The 19046-nt window shown below is 39.0% G+C and overlaps 1 protein-coding gene across 1 annotated transcript in view; it reads left to right on the top strand.

The window, feature by feature from the left end:
• Nucleotides 1–18640, top strand: part of DCBLD2 (discoidin, CUB and LCCL domain containing 2) — an 87098-nt gene extending 68458 nt beyond the window's left edge. Inside the window, exons 8-16 of the mRNA XM_029214023.1 lie at nt 341–556; nt 1340–1464; nt 6047–6197; nt 7003–7089; nt 7236–7361; nt 10700–10793; nt 14536–14585; nt 16524–16661; nt 17371–18640. Coding sequence (XP_029069856.1) covers nt 341–556; nt 1340–1464; nt 6047–6197; nt 7003–7089; nt 7236–7361; nt 10700–10793; nt 14536–14585; nt 16524–16661; nt 17371–17840 — 1457 coding nt within the window. The 3' untranslated portion in view covers nt 17841–18640. The remainder of the gene's footprint in view (nt 1–340; nt 557–1339; nt 1465–6046; nt 6198–7002; nt 7090–7235; nt 7362–10699; nt 10794–14535; nt 14586–16523; nt 16662–17370) is intronic.
• Nucleotides 18641–19046: the final 406 nt, after the last annotated feature.

Genomic DNA, 19046 nt, shown 5'->3' with positions numbered 1-19046 from the left:
GGGTTGGGGCAGGCCTCATGGAGAATGTGACATCTGAGCAAACCACCTGGAGGAGGTAAGGGAGTGAGTTGCCCTCTGGGGAGAGTATCCCAGGGAGAGGGTAATGTGTTGCCATTCAGCTAGTGATTACTGCTGTGAATAAATATGTCTGTACGTTCTCTGATGAGACACGAAGACATAGACCCAAGGAATATTTGCATACTTTTGAAGCCCTCTAGTACAGTATATTGTCAGCATAGTGTATGTTAATTAAAGGAACGATTAGAGTTTCCAATGAGCAAGTGTTTAGAGATTTTTGAGTTTACATCTGGAAGCCAAATTACTTTCTTCTTTGTTTCAGGTTGTTATGGAACACTGGGCATGGAATCTGGCGTGATCGCCGATGCTCAGATAACGGCATCATCTGTGCTGGAGTGGACGGACCACACAGGGCAGGAGAACAGCTGGAAACCCGAAAAGGCCAGGCTGAAAAAACCTGGACCTCCTTGGGCCGCTTTTGCCACTGATGAATATCAGTGGTTGCAAATAGATCTGAATAAGGAAAAGAAGATCACAGGTTAAGAGACACAATTTTCTAGATGATTTATAATACTAATTTCATTTGGAAACCTAGTGACATCTAAGAATTTCATAGAAAATTAGGTCACTGCAAATTTAATTATATGGTTTTAAGTTTAGTGTACTGGTGTTAATATGACCGAAGTTGGTTTTATAAAGCATGGCAAAGGAGAGGAGTTGGTATTTGATTCTTACTAGTGTTTCTTTTCATTGTAAAGAGATTCTTTTAAGGTCATGTTTCAGTAAAGGGATCTTGCGACATCTGAAATAACCATCTCCTATAGTCATTAAGAGAAATTTGTGTTCAAGGAGTCCATTTTAAGTGCTACAAATAATATTCCACATGTGCCAAGTATAAATTTAATTATTTAGAGCAACTTAACAAATGGTCAGAATAATTGGTTAGGATTGGTTTAGATAATTTTGTTAAAGATTTATTTTGCTTTGGTTCTAAAAATAATACCAGTAATCTTCTTTAATCTATTCATTCCCAGGAAGTCATTCTTTCTCAGTAGGTGAACTATATTTTGCAGTGTCGTGAACACAAGCTGCCAAAATACAATAGTCCTTTCCTTACGTGTGCCTATCATTCTTCTTATCTCTACAAGGGAGCAAAGCCAAGGATTTAGTTACCATTAGGATGAAAACGTGCACTTAGATATGGTAACGTGCCAGAGACAAAAATGTTTCAGCAGTACATTTTAGGTGTTAATGCTTCAATGATGAACAAACTTCAAAGATCAGACCGTGAGCACTAACAAAAGGACCTCTCCATTCCCAGGCATTGTAACCACCGGCTCCACCATGGTGGAGCACAATTACTATGTGTCAGCCTACAGAATTCTGTACAGTGATGATGGGCAGAGATGGACTGTGTACAGAGAGCCTGGTGTGGAGCAGGATAAGGTAAAATGATTACCAGAGTATTTTTAAAGAACATTAAAAAGGGGGATGGGGGGTAGGTGGCCTTTGCCAAAAGCCACAGAAGCTCTTCCTGTGTGATATAAAAATTAAATATCATTTGGTCTTACTCTGCCCTCTTCTGGTTATTTTAGGTAGTGTTAGTTATTGGCCTTACCTTTCTACCTGTGGTTAGGAAATTCTCAGTACTTCTAGGTCCCTTTTGATGATTGTAAGGGTAAGTACTTGCCTGATTTTTTTTTTCCAGTACATTTTAATTCACTTGTTTAACTAATTCATTAAGAAATAATAAAAAGGAACTTTAATTTCTTGTCCTTAAAAAGCTTTTCTTATCAATCCACAGAATGATGTAGAGCCTAACTTGTTCCTAGATTTCTACTCTAGGCCAGCAGGGGTGGGGACAAAAGAGCTAAAGGTAGAAGGGCATTAAATTGTAGGATATTATAGAAAGGTCATGTCAAGATCACCTCACCAACTTTTGTCGTAGAAAACAACTTTTTTTCCACCTGAAGAATTTCCTTAACTTCTGTGGTAATAATGAACTGTTGTTCTAGTTAGCAAAAAATGACAATGCTTAGGGGTAGAGAGCAAGTAGGTAGAGGTGGCTATCAACTAGAGGTTTGTTACTTTCACCTGGGCTCCTGGACCTTGATCCACCCACCACAAGGGGTCCCTGTCCCCAAGGAAGGTGGATGCCTCTCATCTAGAATTGAAATTATGAGCACATTTTTTTCAATGAAACCTCCCTGTGAGTTTTGTTTCAGTTTTATGATACTATCAGTTCTCTATCATATACATGATATGCTAATATTTTCACTTGCCACTTTTCTCATCTCTCTGTTCAAAAAACTCCAGGGATTCCCTTTAATCTTTCGTATGGATCTAAACTCTTCAGCTGTTACTCAAGGCCTTCTTTCCTCTCTTCTGCTTGATATCACATGAACTTCAATCTTTGGTGAGCCTCCACCCCTTGAAGCAGATAAAAATATTGTCTCTGAATCTAACTTACTTCTGCCTAATGCCCCCAAACTTACTTTTTACTATTAGCACATACATATTTATTTGTACAATAATATTTGTTATACTTGTAGAATATAGTTAATTTTTTGAAATTATAAGTATTATCCATGCTTATATTATTAAAACATCTAACAACACTGAATCATATTTCTGAAAAACTTTTTTTGGCTTCCTTTTTGAAAGATAATTTCACTGGGTATAGAATACTAGGTTGACAGTTTTTTTCTTTCAATACTTTAAATATGCTGGTCCATTGCTTTCTAGTCTGCATTGTTTTCAGCAAGAATTTATTTTAAGCAATTTTTTTTTTTTTTTTTTGCGATATGAGGGCCTCTCACTGTTGTGGCCTCTCCCGTTGCGGAGCACAGGCTCTGGACGCGCAGGCTCAGCGGCCATGGCTCACGGGCCCAGCCGCTCCGCGTCATGTAGGATCTTCCCGGACCAGGGCACGAACCCGTGTCCCCTGCATTGGCAGGCAGACTCTCAACCACTGCGCCACCAGGGAAGCCCTATTTTAAGCAATTTGATTATGATGTACCTTTGTGTAGTTGTCTTCATGTTTCTTCTGCTTGGATTTCTTTGAGCTTCTTGGATCTGTGGGTTATAATTTCTATCAGATTTGGAAAATTATAGGCCCTTTTTTCTTGAATATGTTGCCTCCTCAATTCTAACTACGTGAAGATTATGAATCTTGAAGATGTATCAGTTCACTGATGCTCTGTTTATTTTTTCCCAGTCTTTTTCTTTCCATGTTCCAGTTTGGAAAATTTGTATTGTTTTATCTTTAAGTTCACTAATCTATTCCTCTTCAGCGTCTGATCTGCTATTAATCCTATCTGGTGTATTTTATCTCCAACATTGTATTTTTCACTTCTAGATATTCAGTTTTTGGCTTTTAAAATTTCTTCCATGTCTCTCCTTAACATGCTCATGCTTTTCTTTACCTCTAAAACATACGGAGTATGTAATAACCCTTTTAATGCCCTTGTCTACTAATACTATATACTAACGTGTCATATCTGGGCCTTTATATATTGTTAGATATTATGGGTCCTATTTTACATGCCTGGTAATTTTTGATTGGTTACCAGACATTGTGAACTTCATATTGCTTGGTGTTCGATTTCTTTTTTTTTATTATTACTCCTTTAAATATTTTTGAGCTTTATTCTGGGATGCAGTTAGGTTCCTTGGAAATCATGTGATCTTTTCAAAGCTTACATTTTAGGTTTGTTAGGCAGCACCTGAGCAGTTTTAGTTCTAATTTTTCCCCACTACTGAGACAATACTGTTCTAAGAACTCAATCCAATGTCCCATGTATATGAGGTTTCTCCAGTCTCTGTTGGCAACATAAGCTGGCCCAGCCCTGTATGGCCCTGAGAATTGTTCTCCTGTTCCTTTCTAGTGGTTTTTTTTCCATCCACAGATAGTTTAGTTAAAGGTGTAAGGGGAAACCCCAACAGACCCTAGAAGTCTCTGTGTAATTCTTGTCTCTCCCACACTCTGCCCTGCAAATTCTAGCTGCCTTAGCCTCTCCATCTCTGAACTCTCCCTCAATTCAGGGAGACCACCACGCTCTTTCCAGGCAATACTGGTGCAATAGAAGGGCTCACCTCATTTGTTTTCCTCCACTTGGGGAGTATTGCCCTATGCTGCCTGTTGTCCAGCCTCTGAAAACCATTGTTTCATATATTTTATCTGATTTTTCAGATCTTTAAGGCAGAAGGATAAATCCAGTCCCTGTTAGTCTGTCGTGGGTAGAAGTGGAAGTCCTTACATTGAATTATATGAAATAACAGTATTTTTTGCCTCACTTATGTTTGTCCATCTGCTCTCTCATCTACTCCCAACTCAGGGATAATTGATGTATTCATTTTCATACCCTTTCTAAGCACGCACACATACATGAGCACATACACAAAGATTCAGGCTGCTTTTGGTTTTGTTTTCAGAAAATGGGAATGTATATACAAGTTGTTTTCATAATATATTGCTTTTTAATAGTATGCCATTTTTGTGTTTGGTAATATCCAATAAAATGTAAGTTCCTTGAGGGTGAAAACTTTGACTTCCATTTCCATTTCACCCTCGTGGCACCTTGTGAGCCTCCACATTACACGGGGGGTCATAATAAATGCTTGTACATTAAATGTAAATCCTTTTTACTTAGTTTTTATGAAATCTTTTTCCTTTAAGTTTTTTATGAAGATGAGATGGCAGTATGGAGTAAAATTTCAGGGATAGTTTTTATGTCCTAAGATGATGATGTTTAGTTATTGTTCCTGTTCCACTAATATAATAGACTGCAAGGAATCGCCTTCATTTTACTTGAGAGTAATATCTGAGGAAATAATGGAAGCTTACTAGTTCAGAGATTATTGTAACTTCAGACCTCTTTAAAAATGAAGGATATTAAATCATCTTAGAAGGTTATAGTCGAATGCCATTTGAATCAGCCAGGAAGAAAATAGCTATATTTGGAAATAACTTGATTGAGGAGTTAAACATTTACTTGTTCTCACATTAACTGAGAAAAAACCACTTGGATTTTAGGCAGGTATCTGTTTATTGATGGTCTTTAGTAACTGCCTAGGTAATTTGGCCTGAAGAAATGAGGAGGGCTCTTTTTTGCTTAGTGGAGCCCTATGGTTAAGTCAGAAGACACAGATTCAAATCACTGCTGTAAACTGACTGGCTATGTAGTCCACTTACATTGTATAAACCGCAGTGTTCTGGGTTCTACCTATTTTGTAGGCTTGTCATGAAGAACATCTGAGTTAATTATATGAAGATGCTTTGTAAATAATTAAGAGCTGTTCCAGTGTGAGATACTATTATTATTTGCTTGAAATAGTTGAGGAATGAAATAGTCACCTGAAATTATATTTTTACCTAAGGATTATTCATATGATGCATTTGTGGCTATTTAGTTATGATTATTAAATTAGGCAGTGAGCAGCGTCACTTTTCTGGTTCAAATAGCAGGAAATGAAAATGTATGATATGGGAACTGTGTTTATATAGTTTCTCCAGTAGGCGGAGCTATGTATCTGTTATGTGTTTGTTAGTGTATGTTCACTTTCAGTCTATTTATTGAGAGAAAAATTATGAAAGGTACACAGTACAGCATTTCCTCTAAGACCTCAAATGTTCAATTATGCTTTACTTTGAAAATAAAATTAATATATTTAAATAGTTGGTGATTCCACAGGACTAGAGTTACTAATTTATTAATACAAGGTACTGTGCACTGCAATCGAAACCTTCTTCCCAAATTGCCAAGTTAGAACTTTTGTTATGTTTAAGTCATCTTAAAATCATTTCTATATTCAGTATTTTCCTCCTATGAAATTTTTATGAAGTGTGCAGCTTCTTAATAGTTATACCAAATTACGATTAATTTATTTTCTTAGAAATTAATGTTTAATGTCACATTTTACAGAACTCATTTAAGGCCCAGAGCAAAAACCAAAAACATGTTTCAGTGGAGCAGTTTAGCCCTGGCCTCTGTTGACGTAAAGTACCAATTTTTGTTGTTTTTTAAAGATATTTCAAGGAAACAAAGATTATCACCAGGATGTGCGTAATAACTTTTTGCCACCAATTATTGCACGTTTTATTAGAGTGAATCCTACCCAATGGCAGCAGAAAATTGCCATGAAAGTGGAACTGCTTGGATGTCAGTTTATTCCTAAAGGTAAAGCAACAGTATGTTTAAGGCATGTGGTTTTCACTGGATTAATTAAAAATGACTGTGCTGTTCTCTGAGAAATTAATTAATAATAATGTAAGTGTTTATACTCTACAGTATGTTCTTAAAGGGATTTTTAAAAAGAAATAGTTATCCCTGTTAAATATCATATTAGATATCAAACTGGTTTCCAAAATTACAAGTGGAAGAAGAAAGAGAGGGTGTCACTGATGACATAATGCAATGAGATTGCTTTCCAAATGTAGTCTCAACCTTAATAATTTTTAATCAGGTCTCATGTAGTAGAATATTTGTATCATATAAGCACTGGTGATTGTAAGTCACCTTAGCCTAAGTGCCTTTTACTTTGAATAAATTAAAAATGAGAATAACTTCCTTCAAAATTATATAATATTTTAATATTTTGTTTGCTGTTATATCCCCCCAAACTACCATAGTGCCTGACACATAGTGGGCCCTCCATAAGTATCTATTAAATGAATTGAATGAGTAGTATATTATACTGTGACGACATTTTTACAGCTTTATCATTCAACATCATCTGACTCCCTGTTATTCTCCTTCTTAAGAAGATTCTTTTCGGACAATTTAATTATTTAAAAACTCAGAAATCCCAATATATTTGTGCATTTCATGCAGAGTATATTTATCCTTCTAACGTATTTCTCTCTGAGATCTAAAATTACTGTGCAGAATTAAGTATTCTGGGAAATGTTAAAGACATTTAAAATTACTATAACTATGATTTTTATAAGCAAAATGTATAAACTTTTCTAAACCATTTTTCAAGGTCGTCCTCCAAAACTTACTCAGCCTCCACCTCCTCGGAGCAGCAGTGACCTCAAAAACACTACAGCCCCTCCAAAAATAGCCAAAGGTATGCCTACTTTAAATGTGAGAATTTGATGTTCCCTGGATTTGTGGTATAATTTTCCATAAACATATTAAAAGCATTATAAAGTAACTATTTTAATCAAGCTGGTATAGATTAAAGAATAAAAAGTTTTTAAAACTTTTTTCAAGGTCGTGCCCCCAAATTTACTCAACCACTACAACCTCGAAGTAGCAATGAATTTCCTGCACACACAGAGCAAACAACTGCCACTCCTGAAATCAAAAATACCACCATAACTCCAAATGTGACCAAAGGTATGCAAACCCAAAAATTAATACCTGTTCATAGTAGTGAGTTTTTTCTGTTTTTAACTTAAGTTTTCAGAAACATTTCCAGCTTTTAAACGCTCAGGATTTTTTCCCTCTGTTTTTTAAGTATAGCAAAAAATTTGATTCCATACCTTATAGAAAAAGCTGGCTGCATTGCTCTAAGTTCTATTATCTGGTACTATGTAAAATGGTTCTTTAAATATTTAGAGATGGCTGCTGTATTCCAAGCTTCCTCTTATGATTTTTTTCCCTCTATAGCTAAATATGTGGAGTCTCAGGCTTAGGAAGATAATTTTTCTAGAAATAACTAAAACCATAGCAGGAAACAAACTTTTTTTCTGATTATACATTAATTTGCTGGATAGGGAACTTGGTAGGATAAAGGGAAGAAGGAGAAAAAAAGTTTTGGTGAAAATACATACTTTTTTTTAAAAAAAGATACTCTGTTAACATTTATTTTAAAAATTTGGTCTCTGTTTTTTAAATGTTTACAGTTTTTCAGATTATAAATAGTGTGTTTTTCAATTTACTTTCAAATTTTGCTTTTAATTATTAGTATATAAGGTGTTAACATATATAAAACATAGTAGTTTTTTTATTTTACTAGTTTGAAAACAAAATTTCTGTTGAATTCGGGAACAAAAAGCATCAGTGGCATGGAGGAATTAATTTCAGTGTTGACAGATAAAAAGCACACTAATTTTCAGGACAGTGCAGAGAAGGGAAAGCAGTTCATTCAGAGTAACTTGTGCCACATAGCACTTAATCATTCTCATTTTCTGAAAATTTGCCTGGATTCAGATAACTTTCTACAACTTCCTACATGTCAGTTTCCTTCCTATCTTCTGAAGTATTCCCAAAGAGACCAATTTCTTTCTCATGCTGCAGGAAAAGCTAGTATTGACTGAAAAACAAAAAAAACCTCACAACCTAAAAGTTGAGAATTATGTTTTATTCAGGTTCTTACTGGGGACAGTAGCCTGGGATACAGCCTCTCAGATAGTTCTGAGAAACTGTTCCAAAGAGGGAGGAGCCAGGATTTATAGGGGTTTATGCTGGAAAAAATGTAGTCACACATCAAAAAATTACCGCTAATCACAAAAACCAGACGTCTCAAGTTAATGATTTTAGTGCTTTTCTATGTGTGAGAAGATGCAAGAGTCTGAGCTCATAGAAATTATTCATTGATATGTATCTTAACTGTTTAGAGCCAGTATTCTGTTTTTCTCTATCCTGAATTCCCCTCAGGGCGCACAGTCATGGGGTGGGAGTAGTGGCTGAGGACTTGGTGGCAACTCTTTGAAATGGCAGGGGCAACATTTATTTTGTCCAGTCTAGAGAGAAGCAAGAGTTGACAGAGACAAGAAATTTCAGCATCCCACAAAGAGCTTCTTATCCATTTACAGAAAGCATGCATTCAGGTGGAATCCCAGACCACATACCCGGATGGAAAAACAGTCATTTAAAAGTGTTGTTCATCTTAAAATCTGATTATAGAATTTTAAAATCTGAGGACTAAAAGGGTTCTTAAAGCATTTTCTTCCAGAACTAGGATCCCTGTAATCTTTAAAATAACAAAGAACATCTAGGTCTTTTTGGTTGGAGACCTCCTGTCTCCTTTTCTTTGGAACAGTAGTATGTAAACTTTTTATTGTTTTTTTGAACCTAAGCATATATTTTAATGCCTCTGATTAAGTCAGACTGTATCCATCTGAACCTGATTATTCTCTCTACGATTTCACAAATTTTAGGGATAAAGCGCATTTGCTTTTCTAATTTCTTAGTCCTTTCTATCCTGAGTCATGATTTCTGTTTTATTCACTTCTCCTTTCTCCATTTTTACATCCAGGCTGAGAGTGATGCTGGTGCAAGTCATGTCATGGTCAGATTTGTGCCACTGTAATGTACAGATCCTCCTTCAGTGGAGCCCTCAGTAGCAGCTGGTGGTCTTTCTGTTTCCCTGGTTAGCTCTTTTGTCTGTTCTCAACAGTAGCTGTTTGAAACATTCTCTGTATTTTTCAAACCCTTGACCCAGAGATCCTCAGTCACTCTCAATTACATCTTCAGCTTCCCAAAGTAGAAGCCATTCGAAGGGCACTTCCTTTTTGTGGAGCCTGCATACTCACCTAGTTCCCATCCATACAGCTTCTCAGAGGCCTGGTGTTACTGATTATCCTCTCCCTCCCTGTATCTTCAGCTTCTTTCTCTCTTTGGGTGGGATTATAAGGAGTAAATAAGATGCAGGTCTGGCGCTTAGCACCCAGTAAATAGCAGCAGTTGTTGCTGTTATCACCCTCATGGCCAGGAGGAGGTTGAGAGGTGGAGGAAGAAACTAGTGTCCCAACTGACCTTAAGCAGACCATTTCTGCCCAGGATTCTTTATCTATGGAGTGAGATAAGGGGATTAAGTGATCTCCAAGTCCCTGCAGGCTCCAGCATTGTGTTGGTTTCTGCCTTGTTAGTACACACATTTGGTTTCTATACTTAATACTATATTATTATCTTCCTGCATCTATGAGTATTTTGCCATCACTACCAATTGCTGGATGACATTTTAATATTATATTATAAGGATAATATTTTATTATAAGGAGGAGACCATGATTTACTTATTCCCTTTCATTGTTGGGCATTTGGATTACTTCCAGTTTTACAGTCTTCTGCAGATACAGAAGCAAACATATTTAAAGATACATCTTTGAATCCCATCTTAATTTTTTCCTAAGAATAAATTCTACATAGAGAATTGCCAAGTAGTAGGTTTTTATAGATATTGTCCCAAAATGCCAATCAGAAAGGTAGTTTCAATTTAGAGTCCCATCAGAATCCCTGTTTCCTGATACCCTCTTCAACAATTAGTTGTTCTTTTAAATATTTGCCAATTTGATAAGCAAAAATAGCATCTTTCTGATTACTAGTGAGGTGAACACTCTTAATGGTCACTTGTGCTCTTAATGTGTTGCTCTTTCATCTCTGTTGATTTTTCTGTTGTTTATTTTTTACTTGTAAATTCTGTAATAGATTAACTATATTAACCTTTTATCACGTATGCAGAAAATACGTTTTCCCAGTTTATCATTTGTCTTTTAATTTGTCTTGGTGATTTAAAAACTGCAAAGGTGGAGCAAATAATGTGATGCACTTCCATGTATCCATGAAGGCCTCTGCAATTACCACTCGTGCCCACTCTCATTGCATAAATTATGTTTATGGTATTTTTTTAAGATAGAAAAGCTTTGAATGGTGATATGGTTAATATGTACTCTTCTCCTTAATGATGCCTTTGGTATTAATGTGTGTTTTTGTTTGTTTTTGTTTTTCAGATGTAGCCTTGGCCGCCGTCCTTGTCCCTGTGCTGGTCATGGTCCTTACCACTCTCATTCTCATACTAGTGTGTGCTTGGCATTGGAGAAACAGGTTCGTACGAAACTAGTTCACCTAACTGGTCCTAGAGGGGATGTTTCCAAATGTGAAATAGAAACTAAATATAGAAGATGAACTTTTTTGAGAGGGAGAGTTAAGATAGTCATTAGAATAAAAATATATATAGTTCTCCTTTATTCCTGTAAAAAATGAGTAAGTTCAATTCCATAATCAGTTACTAAGTACCTTTATTGTATCAAATTTTGTATTATACAACGGGTTACACACATCAGTAAGATATAATAGATACTTAGTAGCACTTTGAAAGAATGAGACACAATTATTATCTCCAGATTGTTTAGCAGGGTTGACCACTATACTTTGGCATGATGAGTTGTATATGAAGTGCTGGGGAACACAGACGTAAGAACCATGAGAATTACCTGAAACCTTTTTTTCAGAAAAGAGTTCCTCAAATTTGGCATGGTTTGCCTTAAAGGAGGGATTACATTTGGCGAGATAGAGGAAGAGAGAATGGCCCAGATGGATGGGATGGCTTGCAGGAAGGCACAGAGTTGTGGAATGTAGGCAGAACAGTGAGTCATCCCACAGGGGCTTGGCGTGCGGGAGCGCTAGGAGACCCATAGAAATGCAGCCTGGGCCTGGGACCAGGAAGGACTTTCTGTAGATGGGGAAATCCTTGAGCAGGGTTCAGCAGACAGGTGATATTATCAGATGATTGTAGAAAAATGGTGGCAGGAGGGTGGATTGAAGAGGAGAGAGAGACTAGAAGAGGCAGAGAGATGAGTTAGGAAACTATTAAGGCCACACAGGAACATGATACAGCAATTCTAGGAAAGGGAGAGACTTGAAGGGGGAGAGGTTTCCTAGAGGCGTCAGTGCGGGGCTTGACTGGCCACTTGCTAAGGAACAGGAGGATCTAAGTTTCTCTCACGTTTCTGGCTTGTGCAGTTGACCGGTAGAGATGTCGTGAGTAGAGGTAACAGAGTAGGAGGGACAGAGTTGGTGACTGACAGCTTTGGAGGGACTTCATTTGTCTAGCCATCCAACACATATTTGAGCCTCCTACTCCCTGCCAAGTATTGAGCCGTGTGCTGGGAGTCCAGTGGTGAACCCCAGAGTCTATGGATGGGAGAGGATACTCTGCAGAAAACCTTCCACCGTGGAATCTGTTTGTTGCAGGGCCCAGCAGTATGGGCAGGTAGGGATCACGGGATTGGAGATAAAACAGTAGCCAATATTCAACTCACGACTCACTCGGTTTACTACACATAATTAGCGCACAACACAGGTTAGGCAAAGTGTTGGGGTGGGGGCAGGGGAGGAGGATGTAAACGAACCACTCCAAGGAGAAGCCTTGAAGGAGGCATCTCAGCACCAACAGCAGCACATGACAAGTGAGAGTGGGAAATCACCCCGGCTCCAGCAGGGCCGCAGGCGGCCTCCACCTGGAACAGCTCTCAGCAGCATGGGGGCCTCCAGCCAAGATCCTTCAGGTCACTCTGTTCAATGGTCTCCTCTTAAGGAATAACTGTTACCCCAGGGGAAGAGTCTGGACTCCTTCAGTTGCTGTCTGTTCCCGTGCCATACATGGCCCATCAAACTTCTTGTCTAAAGTAATATTCTCAGTTTATCATTCGAGGACACTGGCAGTCCTACAGTGGATGTTTCAAAACAACTCATAGGCAAGTTCGTGTTGGCCACTGGGACTCCATTTTGAACTACGTAACATGTCTTAAATAGCTTAAATCCTCTAAGTTTCACCCAAGATGAGTAGGAATCATAACCGTGCCAACCACAGTTTGTTCCACGGGTGGAAGTAAGCTGGAGGAGGCGTGGGTCCCGGATTCCTGGTGTTGGGGGGCTGTCTGTACAGAACTGACAACTTAGCATGAGGGCATGAGGCGGGGGAGGAGGGAACAAGGCTCTGGGAGAGTCCAGGAAGGAAAGTTCACGATGCTTTCAGGGAACCGGACAGCAACAGTAGTAGTGGTGAGAACAGTAGCAACGGCAGTTTCATAGAAAATAAAATGAAATGCTGGTTTTACACGTTTTTCTAAATGCCTTACATGTTTTAATCCTTAAAACAACCTGTGAAGCAGGTGTTGTTATAAATCCCATTTTATAGAAGAGGAAAGTGAGACTGAGAGAGCACAGGTAACTTGTCCGAGGTCACCTGGTCAGCACATGGCAGGGTGGAGATTTGGTCCAGGCTTCAGAGCCGTGCTGTTAGCCGCTGCAGCCTCTGATCAATCGGCAGTTCAAGTCTAACTACTCTGCGGTTAAAGCCCCAGGGCGTGGGGGTGAGGACAGGGGAGTAGAGCTGTTGAGAGGCAGGAGGCAAGTCCTGAGGTCAGTGTGGGATGACGTTTAAAGGACTCTGGACATTCAGACTCCCAAGAGGCAAGATAGAACACGAGCCTGTTCAGGACAAAAGGTCTGAGCTGCAGAATTGAGGTTACTTCTACAAACGTAGTGGATGAAATTGCTGACGACTGGCTTTGTGACAAGGAGTAAAGAGGAAGCGCCGTTAAGGGGCTTATGGAAAATAGCCAGGAGAAAAGTAATAATAAAAACAGCTGCAAGTTACTGAATCCCTAACCTATGCAGGGCACTGTTCTAAGTACTTTACATGTAACGAATAAATCACCTGCAGCTTTGTCACTGGAGATCAAGAATATGAAATCCTTTATAGTACAACCCTTGGACAGCTTCAGCACCTACCATCTCGTCCACAAATTTTACGCTATACCTTACTTTGAAATAATGAAGTATTATATTTTAAATACAGCCAGACTTTAAAATGAGGGAGCTTTTAGTATCAATAATAAAAACATAGTCTTATACTAGAGAAGAATGTTTCGAAGCAGGAAAAGCACATAGCTTGGGCTCTTTGAGAAAGCCCCACTTGTGATCTTCAGCAAGTCACATAACCCTCTTTTCCTCGTTGACAACACTAGAACAACTTTCTCTTTAGCTTGCAGTGCATTATTTTAATTAGGTGTACATCAGAAAATGTCCTTTTGCGTGCTTGATTTTTTTCTTTTTAAAAAGCTCACAGTAGATAGCAATTCTTAATGTTGGGGAGGGACAGAAGTTTCTCCAGGGGAGGATGTGTCAGAATTCTGAGGAGCAGGCTGGGGGAGAATGTTCTTCGTTGCACACGTGGCCCTCGGTCCCCTCACTGTTAGTGACAGCGTTGGCTTATCTTGCACAGGGTGGAGGAATCAGGTCTATGCAGTTAAGGGTGTGTGACACTTTAAACTTCTCAGGGGCAAAGGACTGTAGAAAAAAAGTAAGTTGAAAAAAAAGTAACAATGTAGAAGAAAATATGGGGGTTTTGTTGCTCTTGTTGTGTCCTGTGAACTTTGTGAATTGACTGATTTGTGAAATTTGTATTTGAAACCACAACAAACCTAACATGATTTCCCCAGAATAATCCACGTGTCAGGGTTGGGTCTTTGATTTGATTCAAGGTTTTTATCTACATAGTCTTTTTTTTTTTTATCCCTTTATCCATTTGAGTGGAAAATAGTTGGGTAACAAGATAACTGTCTCAGGAGATAGTTTAATATTTATTGAGAGTCCAGAATTCATGAGCCTCAGCAGTGGCAACTTCAGAAGTCGAGTGAAAGAGGTCTCCCAGGGAAATCAGCAAGTAGAAATGTGTACTCTTGACTAATTATTAACTTTGGTGTTTATCCTGCAGTTTCAGAGCTTTCTTACTAGTGAATTAACTCTATTTGGTAACTTTTTTTTTTCTGTATTTTTCCAGAAAGAAAAAAGCTGAAGGCACCTATGACTTACCTTACTGGGACCGGGCAGGTAATTTGTGGCTTTACATCTCTTTCCATCAGAGGGAAGCCTCTGCCCACCAGCTGGCAGCAGTGAAAGAGGAAAGCCATTTTCAGGCCCACGTAAACTCCCTAGCACTGTTAGAAAAATGGCATTCCTCTTCTGTTCTGATCATTTTTACTTTTCTATAAAGTCTCTAGTCTGTAAGTAATGAAATGGGAAGTAAGAATTTCTCATAACACATGCTCTGTTCTTTTCCTTTTGGAAAATTTGTCTGGTTTGTCCCATGTATGTATCGGTCTTGAGGAGACCAGCTTTCTGTGTGGTGTACGTGAACACTAGGTAAGAAGCAGAGGACTGCAGTCCTGGTGACACAGTGTGTGTGTGTGTATGTGTGTGTCACTCTGCTGTGGATATTTACCGCAGTGGAGTTCAGCGTTTTACGAGTCAGTGAAGTCTGCTATCTCTGCCATGAGTTGTCATCTTCCGAATAACTACTCTCTGTGGCAGGTGGCAGGTTGCTGCAGGTGACACCAGGGGCCTTCTGCGGGCGGGTCTCCCACTTCCCAGTCTCACCACTGGAATGACTGTTAGGGGTCAAAAGAATTCACTGTGACGAGGGTAGAAAAGAGCAGTGATGGGGGCAGGTCTTGGGCTGCTACTTCTCACCGTCGTCCCCCCGCCCCCCGCAGGGTTGATCTTCGAATTTTTTAAGCTTATTAAAACTTATTAAAGACCACTGCTATAACAAACTATATCTGGCTGCACTATAATAGCCGTGATTTGCTTCAGTATATGCTTTTGATAGAGATTTCTACCATGTTCTGCTTTGCACTGGATAGTCTTATCAAAGCAAAAAATAAGTTTGAACAACTTAAGGAACTAGAAAAAGAAGAACAAACTAAACCCAAAGCTATAGGGAAGAAGGAAATAATAAAGATTAGAGAAGAGAGGAACAAAATAGAGAATAGGAAGAAACAGAAAACAGCAAGTGTTGGCAAGAATGTGGAGAAACTGGAACCCTTGTGCACTGTTGGCAGGAATGTAAAATGGTACAGCTTCTGTGGAAAACAGAATTTTTTGTCAGTTCCTCAAAAAATTAAAAATAGAATTACCATATGAACCAGCAATTCCACTTCTAGGTATATACCCAAAAGCATTGAAAGCAGAGTCTTGAAAAGATATATTTACATCCGTGTTCATAGCAGCGTTATTCAGAATAGTTAAAACATGGAAGCAATCCGGGTATCTATCCACCAAAATAAATGGATAAGCAAAATGTGGTTATACACATAAAATGGAATATTAAGCCTTAAAAAGGAAGGAAATTCTGCAATATATACTACATCGTGGATGAACCTTGAGGCAATTATGCTAAATGAAATAAGCCAGTCGCAAAAAGAAAAATAGCATATGATTCCATTCATACGAGGTACTTAGAGTACTCAAAATTATAAAGACAGAAAGTAGAGTGGTGCTTGCCAGGGGCTGAGGGGAAGAATCAGGAATTACGGTTTACTAGGTATGGAATTTCAGTTTCACAAGATGAAGAAAGTTCTGGAGATGGATGGTGGGGAGGGTTGCACAACAATGTGAATATGTGTTTAATAACACTGAGCTGTTCAACTGAAAATGGTTCAGGGCGTTCCCCGGCGGCCTAGTGGTTAGGACTCCAGGCTTTCACTGCTGTGGCCCCGGTTCCATCCCCGGTCGGGGAACTGAGATCCTGCAAGCCGTGCAGCGTGGCCAAAAAAAATGATTAAGATAGGAAATTTTATGTTGTGTGTATTTTACCACCAGAACAACTACCAAAGAAACCAAAAAAACCTTGAACACAAAGGCTGGTTTGTATAAATATTTGTTATAGAAATGGCTTAAATGCAACAGGATTTCTCCCTTCATATACTGTTATCATTTCAAACATAGCTTTCTATGTAATGGTCTCTTTTACTTACGATCACAATGAAGGTTGGTGGAAAGGAATGAAGCAGTTTCTTCCTGCCAAATCAGTGGAGCACGAGGAAACCCCAGTTCGCTACAGCAGTAGTGAAGTGAATCACTTGAGTCCTAGAGAAGTCACCACGGTGCTGCAGGCTGACTCTGCAGGTAACTAGTGCAGCCACCATGGGAAGGAGAAGCTGCCGCGCTCACTGTAAAGTGCTGTGAGATTTGCAGTACCCTTTATCTGTTTCATGTATAGGAGATGAACTAGTTTCCAAATATAGAACCACTTTTTAAAAAGACCTCAAGAGAGTCATTTCTGTGTCTTAGATGTTCTATCCATAAAACTGGGGTACTCATTTCTAAAAACTTTGGGCATTTTGTCTGCTTACCTGAAATTCCATTTGGTTTTATTGGGCGTTTGGGGGTTTTAAAAGGAGAGCAGGAAAGACACAGTGGCCTCACAGTATTTATCCTATTAACCTAGAATATATTTTAAACATTTCCTAATATTTGAAAAAGAAAAATCTATGAAATTATTTTCCAAGACGAATATTATTTCAGTAATGGAATATTTATTTTCCAATGAAGTACTGTCTATAAATCTGAAGAACATATACACTCTTTATGCAGACTTCCATGAATGAAGCTTTCTGGCACATCGACTTATTACCATGAGATATAGGGTAACGTCTTTAGTTTTAATTTTTGAAGTTAGTTGTTGCAGGAAGATCCATCAGTCTCCGTTGATAACAAATGTGCCATAAAGAGGTGTTTGTTTTCGGTGCAAGCCTGCAGCTGCCAACCTGAATTATAGGATCCCTGCCTTAATGAGGTAACTTTTCTGTTGTCTTGTGTCTTGCGATACCCACAGAGTATGCACAGCCACTTGTGGGAGGAATTGTTGGCACACTCCATCAGAGATCTACCTTTAAACCAGAGGAAGGCAAAGAAGCAGGCTATGCTGACCTAGACCCTTACAGCTCCCCTGTGCAGGAAGTCTATCATGCCTATGCTGAACCACTCCCGGTTACTGGGCCCGAGTACGCAACCCCAATTGTCGTGGATATGTCCGGGCACCCCGCAGCTTCGGTTGGCCTGCCCTCAGCGTCCACTTTCAAAGCTGCAGGGAACCAACCTCCCCCTCTGGTGGGAACATACAACACTCTTCTCTCCAGGACTGACAGCTGCTCCTCAGCCCAGGCCCAGTATGATACACCGAAAGGTGGGAAGCCGGCTCCAAGTGCCCCAGACGAGTTGGTATACCAAGTGCCACAGAGCGCACAGGGGGTATCAGGAGCAGGGAGGGCTGGCGAGTGTGGTGTTTCTAAAGAAACCCTTTGAAGGTGATGCTGCCTTTTACAAAGCATCATTTTAAAGCACATGGCCTTTTTTAAATTGTATTAGTGGTAGTAATATATAGAACGTATTACATATCTGTCACGGACGTGGTTGGGGGAAATGTGATGACCGAGGTACAGGAAACTACTAGTCTTGCCATCTTGCTTTAAAAGTGTTACTGTAGCACAGTTACTGCTTGCCTATTAAATTTCAAATATCCTGTTTGTTACTACTGTAAAACACTATTTTATACAGAAAAAGCTCCCTACTATGCACTTCAAAGAAATTAAAAATCACTGAGAGTATTTATTACCAATGCTGCAGTTACATTGATGAACTCGAGATGGCTCTGTAAGCCTTTCTGGCAATAACGCACGGTACTGTTATAAAATGTCTGATGGCTTGAAATTCTGCTCTTTGTGAAAGGTGGGTACTATCATGACTTCTTCCTCTTCTATTCCTATATTGCTTTCTGAATTTTTTAAAAAAATAGTGACATAATCCTTGTTTTGATTGCAGTCATATATACTTATACATCTTTCCTTAGGAAGAGCTATAGCTGGGAAACTGACCTGTAGTGAGCAGAGTGATTTTTCACTTTCTGACACTAACGAGCTTTAACATTTCATAGTACGTAACTTGGCCTCATCCCTGCTTGTTCCACCTGGGGCCCTTGGTGGCCAGCCCCGTTCTTTGTGTTTATAAATGCTTGAGTTTTTTCAGTGGGTGATGCTTGCTTTATCAACCTCATTATTTCAGATCCCCTAATGTTTCCATGTGGAAACAGAACAACTTTATAAATTAAAAAAGCTGTAAAGGAGATTCTCCCGCCCCGAACTTTACTTGCAATGGAATTTTTCCTAGGAGGGTTGTGAAAAGTTGAGGGTTTCTAAAAGTGAACGCTAAACAATACCCACTTATATTTATCACGGTGAAAGGCAAAATCATGACTCCTCGGGAGTCATATAAATTACCACCCCCCGCCGCCAAAAAAAGTAACCGAATTTGTCCTCTTTGGTTTTACGTATACAGGTTATTCTTTGAATCTCAAGGTAATTTGTTGTTTTTAGTCGAATAAAGAAATACTTGTTTTCCACAGTAAACTACTATAAGAAATGTAAACCCAGCATGTATTCTTCAGCTCTGTGTGATTATGCCATCTATGTGGTAGGGGGTGCAGTCCTTCATATTATACCTAGGGAACAAATG

This window comes from Monodon monoceros, unplaced genomic scaffold, assembly GCF_005190385.1.
Source record: "Monodon monoceros isolate NGI ecotype Baffin Bay Population unplaced genomic scaffold, NGI_Narwhal_1 Super_Scaffold_11, whole genome shotgun sequence".
Taxonomy (NCBI): Eukaryota; Metazoa; Chordata; class Mammalia; order Artiodactyla; family Monodontidae; genus Monodon; species Monodon monoceros.
This window is presented reverse-complemented; position numbering and strand designations above follow the sequence as displayed.